This window comes from Candoia aspera, chromosome 8 (assembly GCF_035149785.1).
Source record: "Candoia aspera isolate rCanAsp1 chromosome 8, rCanAsp1.hap2, whole genome shotgun sequence".
NCBI lineage: Eukaryota > Metazoa > Chordata > Lepidosauria > Squamata > Boidae > Candoia > Candoia aspera.
In genome coordinates this window covers 52,632,897-52,650,635 of record NC_086160.1, presented here as the reverse complement: position 1 = coordinate 52,650,635, position 17,739 = coordinate 52,632,897, and the positions used below count along the sequence as shown (strand labels likewise).

Below are 17,739 nucleotides of genomic sequence, written 5' to 3'. Positions count from 1 at the left end.
CCATCCAGCCACCTGTTTGTCTGTTTGCTCCTGTCCTGCACAAAATTGAACACCAACAAACAGGTGGCAATTCGCCTGTTTCCAATAGTTTTATTAGCTCATTAGGAAATTAGTTAACAGGCAATGCTAGAACTGCAGACTATAAATTAGGCAGAAAAAGATCTGTGCAAAAGTATCTCATAGCTACAGTTTAAAAACAACCGAAAAGAGCAGATCAGTTTGCAGTCCAATAGTTTGTGGCTAATGAAGTCCATAATAGCCAGTCCATGTGTTCTAAGCCAAAAAACCATTTGCAAGGGAAAAATTCAAGAGAAACCAGGAATGAGAGGGCAGAGAATGCAGGTCTGTAGTGGACAGTTGTTTCCAACAAGGGCATCCTCATGGATGCTTGTCAGCAGCTGGAGCTTGAACTTTGCTGAATTAAAGAAGTAAACACCATTTCCTCTCAAGGAGGCTCCCAGGCTCCACTGTTCAATGCTCCTTGAGTGATAGTTTACTTGTCCTACTCCCAAGTTTAGGGTCTGACTCCTTGTTCCCTGAATTGGCAATGGATCTGAACCGACCCCTTGTTGATCCCCCAGTTACAAGCTGTGATACACAGTATTACCTGCTAAGAGCAAGGAAAGGACTGATCAGTTTTGGCACATTTTTGCCAGCATGTCACAACTGCTACCAAAGCCTAGTTTTATTCCAGGCATATACCTATGCAAGCTAGGATTTCTTTTTAAGATATTACTTTGGAAGTCAATACACTATTACCCATATCCCACCAACAAAGAGATACATGCTCAGGGTGCTGGGTTTGAGCTCTTGCTTTTTTTCTGCACTAGGTTCGGGATACAACCCAAGAACCTTGTGGACGCCTGTCTTTCATGAAGGAACCCAAATCTTCAAGAGGTCTGGTACATCAAGCTATCTGCAATCTGAATATCACATTACCAGTATACACAAAGGTACTCCCCAATTCAAATACAACCTGCTCATGTATTGTACTTATACACTGTAATTTAAGAGGCACCAAACTTGTTCTATAGTGTTGTACTTTTCACAAATTACTAATAGCACTATGTAAATATCTATGTTTTAATATTGTTTATTAGGGATGCATAAATTATATAGCATTATTTCTTGTCAGAGGCTCTCTATCTTCCTTGAATGTTGAGAATCATATGATGCACACCACAGTTCTATATGGAAACGATGGCTCATTAGCATGAGTTAAAATCTATTAATACATAGTAACAACCAACATCACTATCACTCACTCATATGATATTTAAGCCTTTTTCTTGTGCATTTACATATATAGCCCACTCCATTAGCAGCGCAGTGCTGGAGGATAAAACAAAACAAACTGTAAAGTAGCTTTGGTACTGGGCGTTTTTTATTTATACCTTCTTGCACAACCTCAACTAATAATCTCATTTTCCAGCATTGTGCTGTGCATAGATGATTCATACAGTTAGTTAAATGAACAGAAAAACTGCCTGAGGTATCATATACAAGTACTCTAGCTTTCATTGTGATTCAGACATAGCAACATTAAATTCGAAATCTTAACGAAAGAGATAATAAATTATGCAAATATGTACATTTTCTTGTGTTGTGATGATTAAGGCATCTTTAAGAAACTTTTCTACTCATACTGAATTTTGGCATATTTGAGAAACTGTTCTAAGTTTAATAACAACAAAAACAACAGTAATAACAATAATAATAATAGTAATCAAACGAAAGCCTAACATAAAATAGCTTTTCTTCTTTGAACTTTTCTTATCTCCACTTTTCTTAACTGAACCAACTTTCTTGCTCCCTTTTTTTCCTTCTTAAGGGAAAGTGCAAAAAATGTATTTGTTATGTACTCTTGACAATTGAATGTGTCCAGAAATCATGCTTTTCCTTTAATTGTATCCTATCTTTCCTTGCTCTGTTTTTCTCTTTTCTTGCATGGCCTATTGGATTAAAGGAATCAGAATCAGATCAAGAACAGGAAGAAGAGGTAATTCTGCTAACTCTGCTATAAAATGACTGTGATAGGGATCCAAATATAGGAAAGACCAGTCACCTGAATTCCATATAACTTAATGACAAGTGTGAACAACCTATTGCCTGTTGTCCAGAAGTGGCCCCACCTCAAATTAATTTCATGTAGACATTGATCAAGTTCCATAAGCCTTTTGCAATCAATCCAGTTATAAATTCTCTGTAATCCAGATTTCTTCTATTACAGTCTTCTGTTTTGGAAAGACAAAAGAGACTAATTGAAAGAGAACATGTAAGAGAAAAGGGTATTTGGAAAAGGGATAAAATGTAGTGGAAAGTAAGGGAAATAATGATTAATTAGTTCCTGACTTGATTGCTTATGTTCTAATGAAAGGAACAAAGGGATTGTACTATGATATGCTGTATAGTCGGACTCACTAGCCCTGTTTTAACATAACATTAAACAATGATACAGCATAATAGGAATTAGACATTACCTTTCCATGCATTTTTATAATGATAAAATTAAAAATGCTTCAGTTTTTCACTAATTACAGTTGTGCAATGACCAGGACAAACCATGATTAATTTTACCTATGCGTTAGATAAACCAAATAAAAATATGATTTATTAAGTTCCCTGTTCCGTAAAACATAGGTGAATCAACCACAGTTTCAATTTGGATGTAATACTAAACTGTGGTTAAATGAAGATTTTTCATGTCATAGTGACCAGTGGGTTTCTGGATTTCTAGATTTCTAAATTTCTAGAAAAATAACTCTGAAGTTTGAAAAATGAGATGAATATGTTTTCAAGAACTATACATTTGTCAGCAGTAAATGTTAATTGCTAATTTGAGCCAATATATTACCAATGAACAAGACACATAAACAACAATAGTAATTTATCAAAATATACAAAATTTATATTTGTAAATCACCTAAGCTTTAATAAGCCAGTGTATGTAATGACCTAGTCCACTTCACTGATCACGTAGGGAGAGCTTACATATTTATCAATGATGTCTTCAAAGGACAATAAAAATTCAAGCTACAGCTGATCTAACTTTCTGTATTTACATCCTTGTAGTTGAGCAAATAGGTGAGCTTGTTCTTTTAGCAATTTTATCCAAGAATAGATGTCAGAGCAAACAGTAATTAGAAAGAAAGGATGTCTCATCTTAAGTTCCTAGAACCTTTTAAATTTTCTAAAAATAACTGCAATTGTAGGCTTTTTCAGTTAATTGGAGTCTTTTTATTGTAATTTGTCTCCATTATAATATCCTTTGCAACAGTGCAAAATGACTTGAAGTAAGCAAAAACTGTTCCCTCTCCTGAGTTGCTTTGATAAAATAGTTTTCTCGTAAGGCTTTTCTAGAAACAGGCAGACAATCATTGCCTGAAAAGCAAAAAAAAAAAAGTGCAGGGGCAAAGTTTTAAAATTGTAGTGGAAAATGGATTTCTGTAAATACTGTATGTAATCATATGAGTAAATTAATATTTAACACCTTCAGTTGCTGACCAATGAAGAACTTATAAGTAAATAGGTATATTAATTATATAGAACACTAAAAAATAATTATTTGTGGAACAAAATGCAATAAATAAAAATATAGAAGAATTACACTTAAAAATACTTCAGTAAAATAAATGACTCTAAATTTTCTGGCAAAACATGGCAAAAATATAAATATGTATAAATGCTTTGATCCTTAAAAGAAGACCTTTAGGCTATCTCTAGCTATATTATATGTTCCTACTTTTGCTACTAATTTCTCAAAATACTTTCCTAAGTGCAGGTTAAAAAGTAAATAATTTCTGTATTATTTATCATTTTTCCCTGTCAAGTTCAGCAAGTTCAGGCTGGTGCACTCAGTTTTTAACATCCAGCATAAATGCAGTAAATTAACAATTTGTATTGTATGTGTTGCCAATTAATACATTTAACTCATGGTCACTAATGACTTAAAGGCATGGCTAATTCTACCACTCTAAATAACTTGCTTAACTGCAGTCCTAAGAATATTTATCAAGAAGAAAATGAATTCAGTAAGGTTCTTCTTTGTATGAGAATGCTTAGAACTGAGCTGTTAATATCATGTCTATGATATTTGTAAACTGAACTGATCTCAGCCTCGGTATAGTTCAGGATAATAGTCTCCACTGATTATTGTAATGTTAAGTTTCTATAACCCATGCACTCTTTGTTTTCTTTCAGACTGACATGACATCAGAAAAACGTAAGATTTTAATAAAAATGTAATGGTGTACATAAATTACCAATAAGAAGGCATGAAAGAAATTGCAAATTTTAATTGTCACTGATAATCATATTAACTTTCTAAGTATAAGATTATACTTAGATTATACTTACTCTAACTAAAGCTTATAATACTCTAACTAAAGCCTTTAGATGAAACTTGTAATTTGTTATTAATAATTTAAAATTAAAATATTAAATCAGTTCATCTAAGCATTCTTGTTTTTGGTTTGTTTGTTTGTTTGTTTTTTTACATTCCCTGGTAACCCTGCTATTGCTGTTAGGCTTCTATAATAACTTCCCCACTCCTATTTTATTTTAAGTTTGTGACATGAAATCATTGCATTTTATAGATTAATTACAGTATCACTTTTACAAATTAAAATGTTCAAACTGTCAAAATTCTTCATGAAATTTCTCACATGAAATGTCTAGGTGCTCATATAAAAGTGATACTGTTGAAAGTAACAAAGCCATCCATCTATGCCTTAATACTCTGGTGAAGTATTTCTATGAGGCTTTTTATGTCTTAGAATATTGTTTGCTGGACATGAATTATTATTCCTACAGATGGGGTAGAATTAGGTGATCCTGGCAACTTCCTGTACAAATCCATGCAATTTTCCTGGAAATATTGTTGGAAGTGGTTTGCCATTGCCTTCTTCCTAGGGCTGAGAGAGAATGATTGGCCCAAATACACCCAACTGGTTTTGTGCCTAAGTCAGGACTAGAACTCATGGTCTCCTGGTTCCTAGTCTGGTGCCTTTAATCTCTATATCAAACTGGCCCTCTATATCATGCTAGAAATGACTATTTGAAACAAGCATTGTTGTGCCATAGTGCCGGCTTTATGTGAGTTGCATATCCTGTGATAGCTGCTTAGAATTATACAGAGAATGAGGTCACATTACAGAAGTAGGTAGTTGAGGCTGGTCAGATCCAACTTACCTAACTCAATCAGTGTAATGGTATGTGGGAATGACCTTGAGAGACAGGACAAAGAGACGCAACCAAGAGAACAGATAAAAGGCAGCTGAGCCCGCAGCAGTAATGTGGGCAGGGCAAGAGGCTCAGAAGAGTCCTTCCCCAGTTTCTTGGGCTGTAAAGGAGATGGGACGCAGTATAAAGGAGATGGGACGCGGTGGCGCTGCAGGTTAAACCGCTGAACTGCTGAGCTTGCCGATCGGAAGGTCGGCAGTTCGAATCCGTGTGACAGGGTGAGCTCCCGTTGCTAGTCCCAGCTCCTGCCAACCTAGCAGTTCGAAAACATGCAAATGTGAGTAGATTAATAGGTACCGCTTCGGCGGGCAGGTAACGGCGTTCCGTGTAGTCATTCCGGCCACATGACCACGGAACTGTCTACGGACAAACGCCGGCTCTTTGGCTTTGAAACGGAGATGAGCACCACCCCCTAGAGTCGGACACGACTGGACTTAATGTCAAGGGAAACCTTTACCTTTTTTAAAGGAGATGGGGGGAGAGATGTACTTTCAAACTTGCAAGAGTCTGTTAATGTAGGTTTACACTAAGGTAGAATTAGCTCACCTGGTCATGTTTCTTGCCTGGTCTACCTCATAAGGCTGACAATTAGCCATTAACTCAGTCAAATATTTGACAATTGCAATAGCTAAGTCAAACCTTGCTATTTGGGGAATACCAAGTCCCTGCCTACTTTATTCAGGAAGTGTATGATACACCATGACCTGTCGTACCAGCAGAGAACTAGTAAGCTTCTGTGGCTTCATCAGCAATTAGAACAAGCTCTCCAATGTCACAGAAGATGCATGGCAACCCAGAAAAGAGAGATAGGGGGACAAGTTGAATATATACAAGTAGCATCAGGCACATCTCTAACATCCATAGCTCATAGCCACAGCTGGCTGATCATGGAAAAGGGTGACAGGTCAGGCAAGATAGTAATGGGGAGCTGCTGGTAGTATGAGGTTAAGGAAATGGACTCAGTTGTGTTAACAAATAAGATAAGAAACACTCTGGTAGACTGAAAGACTAAATTACAAATAGCTAGAGTTCTTGATTTCTCTGAAGAGAGCTTTATCTCTAATCTTTTTATTCTTGTTACATCTTAGGTTTTTTCCAAATCAGAAATGAAGTATATTCGGTATAGAAAATAATACTTCACCACAGTATTTCCCACATGTTTTAATTCCATTTTAATTTTAACCATTTAAGTTTTATTGGGCTTCTTTTAATGTAAGGATAGTAATCCTGCAATGTATGCAACAGCTTTGCTTTGCATGGAAATAACTTGGCTTACATATATATATATATATATATTGTGTGTATGTTTGTGTCTGTATATCTCTGTGCCCTGTATGAATGTTTCTGGTTGCCATTCATTACATTTTCTCCCTGAACATTTGAATTCTCTGTTCTGTGTTATGTTGTTTTAATTACCCCCTTATTTTTCCATCTCTTTTATTTATTTCAATATGAGGATGTTCCAAGAGAAGGATCATGCCTCTTGAAATAAGTGTTGCGTCTATGTCATTATTTGGATGTAAGATTCCCCTTAGATGAAATGCCGGTTTGCAGCTACCTCAGATATCAATGTATTTCATTTATTGTGGAGTTTTGTAGAATTAACTGTAAATATAGTTTTTTTTAACTTTGTAAAGATTATTCCTATATTATAATATATATATATATATACATACATACACACTAATTATGGTTCTGAAGTTTGCTACCACTGGCTTTCTCTTTGAGGACATCTATTTTCAACCAGTTACAATCCTTCTTTTGTTCTCTGTTTTTATTTGAGCATTGATTTGTAACATCTGAACAATCTTGAGATATCTATCTTTGTGTAAATTCCACACTTTATTTTTCTCCCCTGAATTTGTTTCTATGGTGTCTTGGTTTATAAAAGCTTTGGTGTTGTGTGTATGGATGTGCTGTACTGCAAAAACTAAGCAAGTTATTTCCTGCCCACTTTTGTTTTCAGTTTTCCCTATTAGCTTTGCTTTGCTTTTTTTTTCCCACCATCAGATTTGTGGACCCACCATTCCCAGACTATTTTGTTGATCCTACTACTGCTGCAATCAAAAACAGTCCTGATTACATTTGACAATCTCTATTTTTGATTTCCATTTATTTCCAATGTTTCCCCCCATTTCCATCAAAGATGATGACGAAACAGAATCTACAGAAACATCTATCCTGAAAAGCCATCTTGTCAATGATGTTCCTGTCCTAGCAAGTCCAGATTTGCTATCTGAAGTCTCTGAGATGAAACAAGATTTGATAAAAATGACTGCAATTTTGACAACAGATTCTTCTGAAAAAACAGGTTCTATTAAGGTGAAAGATCTTGCAAAAGCTGCTGATGAAGAGCCTGGAGAACCATTTGAAATTGTGGAAAGAGTAAAAGAGGACTTAGAAAAAGTAAATGAAATTCTAAGAAGTGGGAGCTGCCCCAAAGAAAAGCCAGTTTTACAGAGATCTGCTTCTGGAAAAATGTTGGTGGAAGAAGACTGGGTTATTGTAAGTGATGAAGAAATTGAAGAAGCCAAGCAAAATGCTCCTTTGGAAGTCAGTGAGCCTATCTGTGTAGAAACTAGAATAGGTAAAGGAAAACCAGAGAAAGAAACAAAAGATATGACAGGAATGATTGATTATCTCAGCGAGGATCTAAAAGTTTATGTTTCTTTGAATGAAATGCAACCGCAGACATTTCAAGAAGACATAGTAGAAGAAAGATTTGAAGCTGTCGTTATAAGCAGAGGTTCTGAAGCAGATGGAAAAGACCAAAAGAAGCAAGGTCAGTGCAAACCTACCTTGGAAATTAAAAAACCTGTTAGAAAGAAATTAAAAGATAAAGAAAAGCCAAAGGTTGAAGGAACCCAAGGAAAGGATGAACATTTAGGGCTGAACAGGTTCAGTTCAGAGGAATCTTTAGATGAAGAACAACTATTACCTACTGCAGAGCCTGTGAAGGATACAGCTGTGTCTCCAGTTATAGAAGAAACCCCTATTGGGTCAATCAAAGATAAAGTGAAAGCTCTTCAGAAGCGAGTAGAAGATGAACAGAAAGGGCGTTCAAAGTTGCCAGTTCGAGTCCAAGGAAAAGAAGGATCTGAGAAGCCTGTTACAAAGCCAACACAAACTAAAAAGATTATTTATAAAACAAAACCCCCAAGTTCTCCCTCTGCCACAAAGACTCCGGCTTCTCCTTCATCCACAAAGATTCCAGCTTCTCCAAAGACTTCTGCTGCTGCTTCCTCTTCTTCAAAACTCTCATCTCCTTCTACTAAGAAGTCAGCTGTTTCTCCTACCACAAAAAAGCCAGCTGTTTCTCCCACATCAAGGAAGCCACCAGTTTCTCCCACAGTTAAAAAGCCACCAGTTTCTCCCACGGCTAAAAAGCCGCCTGTTTCTCCCACAGCTAAGAAGCCATCTCTGTCACCATCTTCCAAAACAGAAAGACTTGAAGAGACTATGTCTGTTCGTGAACTAATGAAAGCTTTCCAGTCAGGTCAAGACCCATCAAAGCATAAAGCTGGACTTTTTGAGCATAAATCTATAAAGCAGAAACAACAGGATTCTGACAAAGAGACAACTAAAAAAGGAGCCACTCAAGCAGAAAGTGAAAAGAAGCCAGCATTAACATCTAGAGACACACACAAAAAAGACAGTCCTAAAAGCAAAAAGAACCAGGAGCCTCCGACAGAGGTAGGTTTGCAATCTAAAAAAGTCACACAGAGTATACCTCATATAACCTTGAAGAAAGATTTAATCACAAAACCAGTGAGTGACACCAAAAAAGAATCTCCTGGTGCTGTTGAAGAAAAATCCAAGGATGTAGTCCTGACATTTGATAACCAAGGGGACACTGAGCTTCAGATCAGTCCAGACAGAAAGACATCAACTGATTTTTCTGATGTCATAAAAGAAGAGCTGGAGGACAATGATAAATACCAACAGTTCCGGCACATTTCAATCACAGAGAAAGGTGAGCTTCACTTAGATCAAGTTTTGACCAGTCCATTCAATGTTACATTTCCATCAGAATATGTGAAAGATGGGTTTTTGCCCACACTCTCCTTGCAAAGTGGTGCTTTGGATGGCAGCTCAGAAAGTTTTAAACATGAAGGCATAGCAGACTCTCCAGTTGGTAGCCTGCTTGATGGAACTCCCCAGAACAGCTCTGAAGAAAGTTATAAGCATGAGGGCTTGGCAGAAACTCCAGAAACAAGCCCTGAGAGCCTTTCATTCTCATCAAAGAAAACAGAAACTGCTGACCAGATGGAAGAAAATGCATTAGCCAGTGCAGTGCAGAGAACAGCAGAAATTCATTCACCAAAGGGGCTTTCTCCAACAGAAAATAAAATGACTATTTGTGACAAAGACCTAAAAGATATCACAGAAACCACAGAGTCAGATTCCCATCATTTTTCAGAAGAGCAATCCAAAGGCCTAGATTCTAGTTCAACTCTGATTGATAACAATGCTGTCCCTGATAAATCATCAGTGCTGGCAGATCAAAGACATTTAACTAAGTTAGCTGAACAACATGATTCTTCTATTGAAAAAGATGAGGATGCATCCTTTGAGCAATATACCATTAGCAAAGGACTAGAGCTTTCATTTCCTAGCCATGAAGGTGAAGGTCTTAGCCCAGCTGCAGATGAATCCATAGCTATAAGTCATAAAGATTCATTGGAAGCAAGCCCAGTGCTGGAAGATAATTCTTCACGTAAAACACCTGATTCCCTTGAGCCTAGTCCAACCAAAGAATCCCCCTGCCGTGATTCTCTGGAAAGCAGCCCTGTAGAACAGAAAGCAAAGACTGGCTTCCTTCCAGTTCCTGGTCCAATTCAGGCTACCCCTGCTAAAGCTGAAAACTTCCCAGAACTAACACCTGTACGATCTAGACTCTTACGTGATCCTGATGGAAGTGCTGAAGATGACAGTTTAGAACAAACATCTCTTTTGGAGAGCTCAGGGAAAAGTCCTCTTTCACCTGAGACTCCTAGCTCTGAAGAAATTAGTTATGAAATCACACCAAAAATAACAGATTCACAGGTGCTTGCAAACATACCCAAGTCTGCAGTAATTCCTGAAGTTAATGAAGAGCCAGAAGATGATTCAGAAGGTGAGCCAAAGAAAAGGTTCACTCCAGAAGAGGAGATGTTTAAAATGGTGGCCAAAATTAAGATGTTTGATGAGCTAGAACAGGAAGCAAAACAGAAGAGGGACTATAGAAAGGATTCCAAACAAGATGATACTATTTCAGCTTCTGATTTGGAAGGTGCTTCTGAAACCGAAATGATACCTTCAACAACTCTAGAAGATAATGCTCTGTCTACAGTAGTGGCTTCTGGAGTTGTATCTAGAAAAAGCTCTTCCTCCTCAGAAAGTGAGCCAGAATTAACAAAGCTGAAAAAAGAAGCTGATTCCGGGCTGTTAATGGAACCTATAATGAGACTGCAGCCTTCTTCATCTCATCTTTGCAATATGGATTCCAGTTCCAGTCCTGAAGAGACGGGATTTCAGCCTATTGAGTCTAAGCAGCAAGCATTCAGTACTGAGGAGGATAACACAGAATCGGATAAACCAACTGAGGAAACCAAAATGTCATGTGATACTTCACTTGCCTCTGATGCCAGCATCATAGCACAGGCTAGCGAATCTAAGTGCTACAGCACAGATGAGAGTGACACAGTTAGCCCTAATGGCCCTATGATGCCACCTGAGGAATCTTTCTACCATTCTGTTGATGATGATGCTCAAAAAATAACTGAGTTATATGAAACTTCAGTGACATCACACCACCAGGATGATTCTTTAAAAGATAGTGTAGCATCTGAAAGGGTGCTGCCAAAAGGCCTAGTTACTATGGGAACTTCAGAGGGTTCCTGTATACCTGGGACTTCTCATTGCTGTGTTTCACAGAATAATGTATTGGCTACTAATGTTTCACCTGATCACTCCGCTTTGGGAAGTGATATGGCTGGAACTGACCACAGGTTTGAGATATCAGACAGGGTTTTTTCTAGCACAGAGCACTCCACAGGATGTTCATCTGTAACAACCGAAAAGGGTAAATATGAAAGTGATACAGAAGAAGTTGGCAGTGCTCTGCCTATAACAAGCCCTTATGAAAATGTCCCTTCACAGCATTTTTTTACTAATGATGAAATTAGTACAGAAATTGATTTAAAGACAAGAATAGACCAGTCACTTCAGGAAGATTATTCTGATAAAGAAAAAACTAAATTTGCTGAAGATAAAAGAATGAGTTCTCTTTACAGAACAGTATCAGAAGGTTCTGAAGTTCAGGTCTCAGAAGGTGTCTATATGGAGATAGAATCCAAGGAAATTGACAGTTTTCAGAAAAGACCAGCTTCATTACCTTCAGCATCAGACTCCACATCACTAGATGAAGCTGCTCTACAAGATATCAGGGATGAAGCTGAAAAAATAATTAGCCAAGTAATTATAACCAGGACAGATGTAGATTCTGACAAGTGGAGTCAAATTCGTGAAGATGATGATGCTTTTGAGGCTAGAGTGAAGGAGGAAGAACAAAAAATATTTGGCTTAATGGTAGACAGGAGATCACAAGGCACCACACCTGATACAACACCAGCCAGAACTCCTACTGAAGATGGAACTCCTTCCGGTGAACCAAATCCCTTTCTTTTCCAGGAAGGAAAATTGTTTGAAATGACAAGGAGTGGTGCCATTGATATGACTAAAAGGAATTATTCTGATGAAAACTTAGACTTTTTCCAGATGGGAGAGCAATCTCAGGAAGAAGTATCATTATCTGAAGAAATGAGAGAAGCTGAAGGCCTAGAATGCCCCCCCGAGGAACAATCTTCGATTTCAGTTGCATCTTCTGAATTTAATAAAGGAGAAATAGCCATGAAAAGTACACATATATCTGCATCAGAGGATGAGACCACTGCTTTATATAGCACAAAAGAAGATATTAAATCTAGAATTCCTATTAAAATGGGTATTTCAGCCTCTTCAAAGTCACCAAAGAAAGAAACAACAGCTTCTGATCATGACCTCACCTCTAGTGATGTGTTTGATAGCTTCCAGGTGCCCTGTCCTCTCTCTCCTGAGCAGACAGTGATTGATGTACACTTAAATTTTTCAACAGTCACTAGGTCTGTTTATGCTGAAAAACAAGATGATTCCCCAGATTCCTCACCAGAGGAGCAAAAATCTGTGATTGAAATCCCCACTGCTGCCATGGAGAGTGTGCCTTCTACTGAAAGCAAATCCAAAATCCCCATTAGGAGTGCTCCAGCTACATTCCCATCATTACATAAGTCAGAACCTGAGAGCCTTCCTTCAGTTGGTTTTATAGACAGCCTGGAAGAACCACAGGATGACCCCTCCAAACCAAAGTCTAAAATTCCAGTTAAGGCAATTTTTCAAAGAGGTGAGCAAGAATCTGTGCAGACAGAAACATCTGCCTGGAAGTCAGAGTCATCTAAAACCCCCGATATAACCTGCAAAGTACCTATAAAACAAGACATTAGGAGCAAATCTGAATCTGATGCCAGTGCCTCCATAGACTCAAAAGCTAAGCATTCAGTCAAAGCTAGAAGTTATGCTGAGGCAGAAGCAGAGACCAGAGAGAGAGTGGGTGAGATGAAGCTTGAGCTAGAATCAGATGAGTTGATGACTTCCCGACCAAAGATATTTTCTTCACGATTACCTGTTAAGAGCAGAAGTACCTCAGCTTCCCGAAATGCTGTTAGTCCCTCAAAAGAAAGTAAGGAACATTTTTTTGACCTTTACAAAAACTCTATAGAATTCTTTGAAGAGATTAGCGATGAAGCTTCCAAATTAGTGGATAGACTTACACAGTCAGAGAAAGAGCAAGAATTAGTTTCAGATGATGAAAGTAGTAGTGCCCTAGAAGTTTCGGTTATTGAAAATGTGCCATCCATTGAGACCCAGCAGTCACTTGCCGAGGACATCTTTGACACCAGGCCCATTTGGGATGAGTCTATTGAGACTCTGATTGAGCGTATTCCTGATGAAAATGTCCCTGACCATGTTGAAGGTATTTGCCAGCCATTGGGATTCCCTTTGCTACGCATGTCATAAATCACAAGGTTTTGCTTGTGGTTTTTATTTTACCCCTTGCCCTGCTTTTGGTGTGTGGTTTGTGTGTTGTTTTAAAAAGCTTCCCATGTTTATTAATGTGTTTTGTGTGAGCTCTGTTTGTTTTGTGTTTTTTATGTATTTTACTGTCCCTGAAACAATCTCAAGATTGCACACTGCAAATGTTCATGGAAAGCATAAATATAACAAAACAAGCTTTTTCATATAAAAAACACACACTTGCTAATGTTGTTTTAACACTAATAAACTTATAACATTATTTCACTTGTAGTACAGCTGACCATGCAAGTTTTAGTTTTTGATTTTTCATCACTCTACCTGAATCTTTTTTAATGAAATATTTTTGACACAGAAAAAGACAGGTAAGATTACTATAATTCTGGATATGTACATCATTTCTATGTGTCAAAGTTATTAGAATCTGGAAACCTGTTGATCTTTGCTTCCATAATTAACTGAAGGCTATTTCAAATACTGGATTTATGAATTCAGTCCTCTAAAATTTAGAGAGGAATGTTCATATATATTTTTATTAAGAATCCACTTCTATAACAGTACTGTAAAGTGCTAAGGAAAAATGGTAGTGGAATTCTGAATATATTTCCTAATATGCTTTTTCATGATCTAAAATGCATCCATGGGAAAACAAAAACTCAAACTCTGCTAATATTGTCTTGGCTTTTGGATATATCCATTTTTCCTGCTGCTTTTATTCCAATTTTCCCCCAAGACATTTGTGCTTGCTTTTCCATGCCTACTTTTGTGAAGATGGGAAAATTCAAGGGGGAAAAAAGATGAAATTTTGGGCTAAGTATACCATCCCAAGATAATTCATAAATTGTTTTAACTGTTTGAAGCCGTGTGGCTTAAAAATGTAGCTCAGAATTTGAGAGGAAGACACAGAACCCTAGAACCACAAATATGCATCTAATTTGTTATTGACCAAAGTAGCATGGAAAAATGAAATTTCTGCCTCAGCAAAATATTTACCTTCCCTTTGTTTTATTTAATTTAAAATAGATGGGAACTTACATAAAATTTAGGACAGTGTTTCCAATAACATATTAATGCATATGTTTGAAAGCCATTCTTAATGAAATGCCAAAGAGTAGAATATTTTAAATCTAATCACTTATCAAGACCTCTTAGTTCACTTTAAAGCAGCCACTGTTCTAAAAACACTGGCCTATTTTATGGAGACTCCTTTCATTATTTTTTTTTTTCTGTATCTTCATACAAATAAGCAACTGTCCTATTAATCTTATTTTAGAACAACAAGATGATCAGGAAAGAATAGAAGAAAGGCTAGCACATATTGCTGATCATCTTGGATTCAGCTGGACAGGTAAAGCATAATCTAATAGAGATCACGGTTGTTAATCTGTGTTCGTGCCAAAAACAACAGCTTCCTCGTGTTTGCTTATTCCAGGGCTATGCAATTTGGTGTCTTCCAGATATTTTTGACTACATACAATTCGCAACATCTCTGAACATGCTGACTGGACAGGTTTAAGTTGTAGTTCAAAAATTCTAATAGCAATCCATTCCCTCCCTTGGTTTTGACTCTTGTTTGAACTACTGTTCAGTAAAATGCATTGAAAATTTAATCCTATTGGCATGGTATAGATTTAATTGGTATGTGTGCTTATGCTATCTTACTATATAGATACATATATACACACATGAAGTTATAACACAATAGATCTGTGTTCTAAAATAAATATTTACTGTTATTATTACTATTATTATCATTAATCTTTGCTTACTCACAGTGGTTCACAATATGCCACAATACAATAAAATGCCCACAGTAATGAAAAAAGCAACATACATGTTCATTAAATAAGTGAGAAACATCAGTTAGTATTTTAAATAAATAAATTGACATCTAAATATCAAATGTTCATCATTTCTCAAAGACCTTCTGGAAACGTTCAGTGTTTAGTAATTTCCAAAAAGCCATCGCCAAGAGGACCAGGCTAACATGAATGGGAAAATAGCATATTCTGATCTCTCACACAAACACCGCTTCACAAAATTAGGTTATCATAAGCTTCTTCTCCCAGTAGGATCTCCTTGAATATCTGAATCTGGCTGGAGTAAGTGATCCTGGAGATACCTAGGTGCAAAGCCATGTAGTGCTTTAAAAAATTGAAAGTAGCACTTTGAATTGTACCCAGAAACCAGTGCAAGGCCTGCAAGATACTGTAGTTATACAGTGATCATAGCAACTAGCATCAGTCAACAAGCAAATTATATTTTGGATGAACTGCACCTTCCACGTGATCTTTCAAGGAAGCCCCATGGTACAATACAAAAGTATATTGTTTCGGCATAAATATAATCCATGTTTTTATTATTTGAATAAAAAGGAAAGGCACCAAGATAGATGATGATAGATAGATAGATAGATAGATAGATAGATAGATAGATAGATAGATAATAAATCTTCCACTTCTTCTTGAGATGTTTTAAATGTGAATGAATTGTTTTGCAGGTAGTAGAAGACCATGTTGACCCATGTACTTAAGGCATAATGTAGATGTATTATTTGCTGCTTTGAAATTAATGTTAATGGAAACTGGGCTGTTTTTAAAACAAAAATTAAATGTAGTGTGAATACATTAGTAAGTCTTTCATAAAAACAATAGAACATTAGTTTCATGTGGAAGTAGAATTCATAAAAGATCAAGGGCAGAAGATGGCAACTTTTTTACAACTTAGGATTCCATTATTTTTATCATTTTTATAGGGAACATGGAGGTGATGCAATGATATCTACAGAAGGGCAGGGTGAAATTGTTGTGCCATTTATCCAGATTCAGGAGGCTGAAGATCTTTTATAAGTATGGTAGTTGCATTAAACTTATTGGAGTCTTAATGCACCTATTTGAATTGCATACACATAATTTAGCAATTTGCCCCCAAAAGTTAATGCCTCTAGGATGGAGGCTCTAGAGGGTGAAAAAGAGATGTATAAAGGGTGCCACCCCGATCCTGAAGCTACAGAGAATACTTCAATTAAATACACATGATGGGAATAGTTAGCAAGTGCAGTATAATGATTATAACTGGATTGCAACCAAGTAAGTCATAGGTCAAGTATAACCTTAACCATGTTCCATATCTACAGTAAATGAAAATATTGCCTATAAGCCTGACAAAGCTGTTAAATACTGTCAGATCTACCTACCTATTTACCTGTCTCAGTATATTATTGTTTTTATTGGGCTTATTCTAAAGTGAGTATAGGATTTTAATCTCAAACGAACAATCAAGTGATAAATGTTTATAAAGAACTGCAGCTGTCAAAATTATTTGAATACTTTGTGTTTACAGAGCTAGCAAGAGAATTGGATTTCACTGAAGAACAAATTCATCAAATTCGAATTGAGAATCCTAATTCCCTTCAGGATCAGAGTCATGCACTACTGAAATATTGGCTGGAAAGAGATGGAAAACATGCTACTGGTATATTTATTTTAGCAGTTACTGTCCCTCACTCCTCTTCCATTCTGACAGCCAAGTGCAGTGTTCGTAACAGAATGCACGTATCATACAAAAACAAAAACAATATGGTATAAAGATACTACAGACACACAGGCACACACATACCATATTTGGATTTCTGTAGATGATAATTATCTATGATCTAATCTCCTATCTCTAAAAGTAGCTGCATGGTTAAGACCAACCTGCTGAGACTATAGCACTGATGAAAAGGAGTTCTTTTTCTTTGCCATTTTCTAAATGATATAGAACTGTTTATATCCCAGTGATATCAACCAACATCGTCACAGTCTGTTTATATGTTTGTCTCAGAGGACAAATAATAACTTGAAGGTAGCATGGCTTTAAACAAAAACCCTGCAATCTATTTATTACTGGCTTACTTCTAAGCAATGTACTGTAGAATCCTGCACCTCCTAGTCCTGGAACATTTAAAACAGGAACTTGACAATAATATATTGGTAGTAGCCATCAAAGAATTGATGTATTCAGTGATTCCCAACCTGGCAACTTCCAGATGTGTGGACTTCAACTCCCAGAATTCTGAGCAATGACCATGTGGACTGGGGTATTCTGGGACTTGAACTGCACATATATAGAAATTGCCTAGACTGCGAAACACTGGTATATACCTTTTATGCTCAGTGTTCTGGCTATTGCTTTTCACATATTTGTATGCCAATTATTAAGATTTTTCCTTTATTAACTCACTGTAAAATGTAAGGATTGTTTCTAAATATTGCATACAAACTATTTGCTATGTGCAACTTCCACTTTCAAAGCAACTATATCTATACAATCTCCAGGTGAATTCTGTGTATTCCCCAGGATGTCCTGTGCTTGTACATACTCAAAAGAATAAAACAGCTCTATGAA

At 36.7% G+C, this 17,739-nt stretch overlaps 1 protein-coding gene across 29 annotated transcripts in view; it reads left to right on the top strand.

Moving 5' to 3' along the window:
* Nucleotides 1–17,739, top strand: part of ANK2 (ankyrin 2) — a 337,224-nt gene that overhangs the window by 300,414 nt on the left and 19,071 nt on the right. For 15 of the 29 annotated variants that reach the window (XM_063310220.1, XM_063310221.1, XM_063310222.1 and 12 more), the window contains 6 exons: nt 831–953; nt 1,967–1,999; nt 4,201–4,222; nt 7,388–13,291; nt 14,624–14,698; nt 16,693–16,824. In XM_063310220.1, coding sequence (XP_063166290.1) covers nt 831–953; nt 1,967–1,999; nt 4,201–4,222; nt 7,388–13,291; nt 14,624–14,698; nt 16,693–16,824 — 6,289 coding nt within the window. The remainder of the gene's footprint in view (nt 1–830; nt 954–1,966; nt 2,000–4,200; nt 4,223–7,387; nt 13,292–14,623; nt 14,699–16,692; nt 16,825–17,739) is intronic. The other 14 variants (XM_063310239.1, XM_063310235.1, XM_063310233.1 and 11 more) reach the window with 5 other exon arrangements.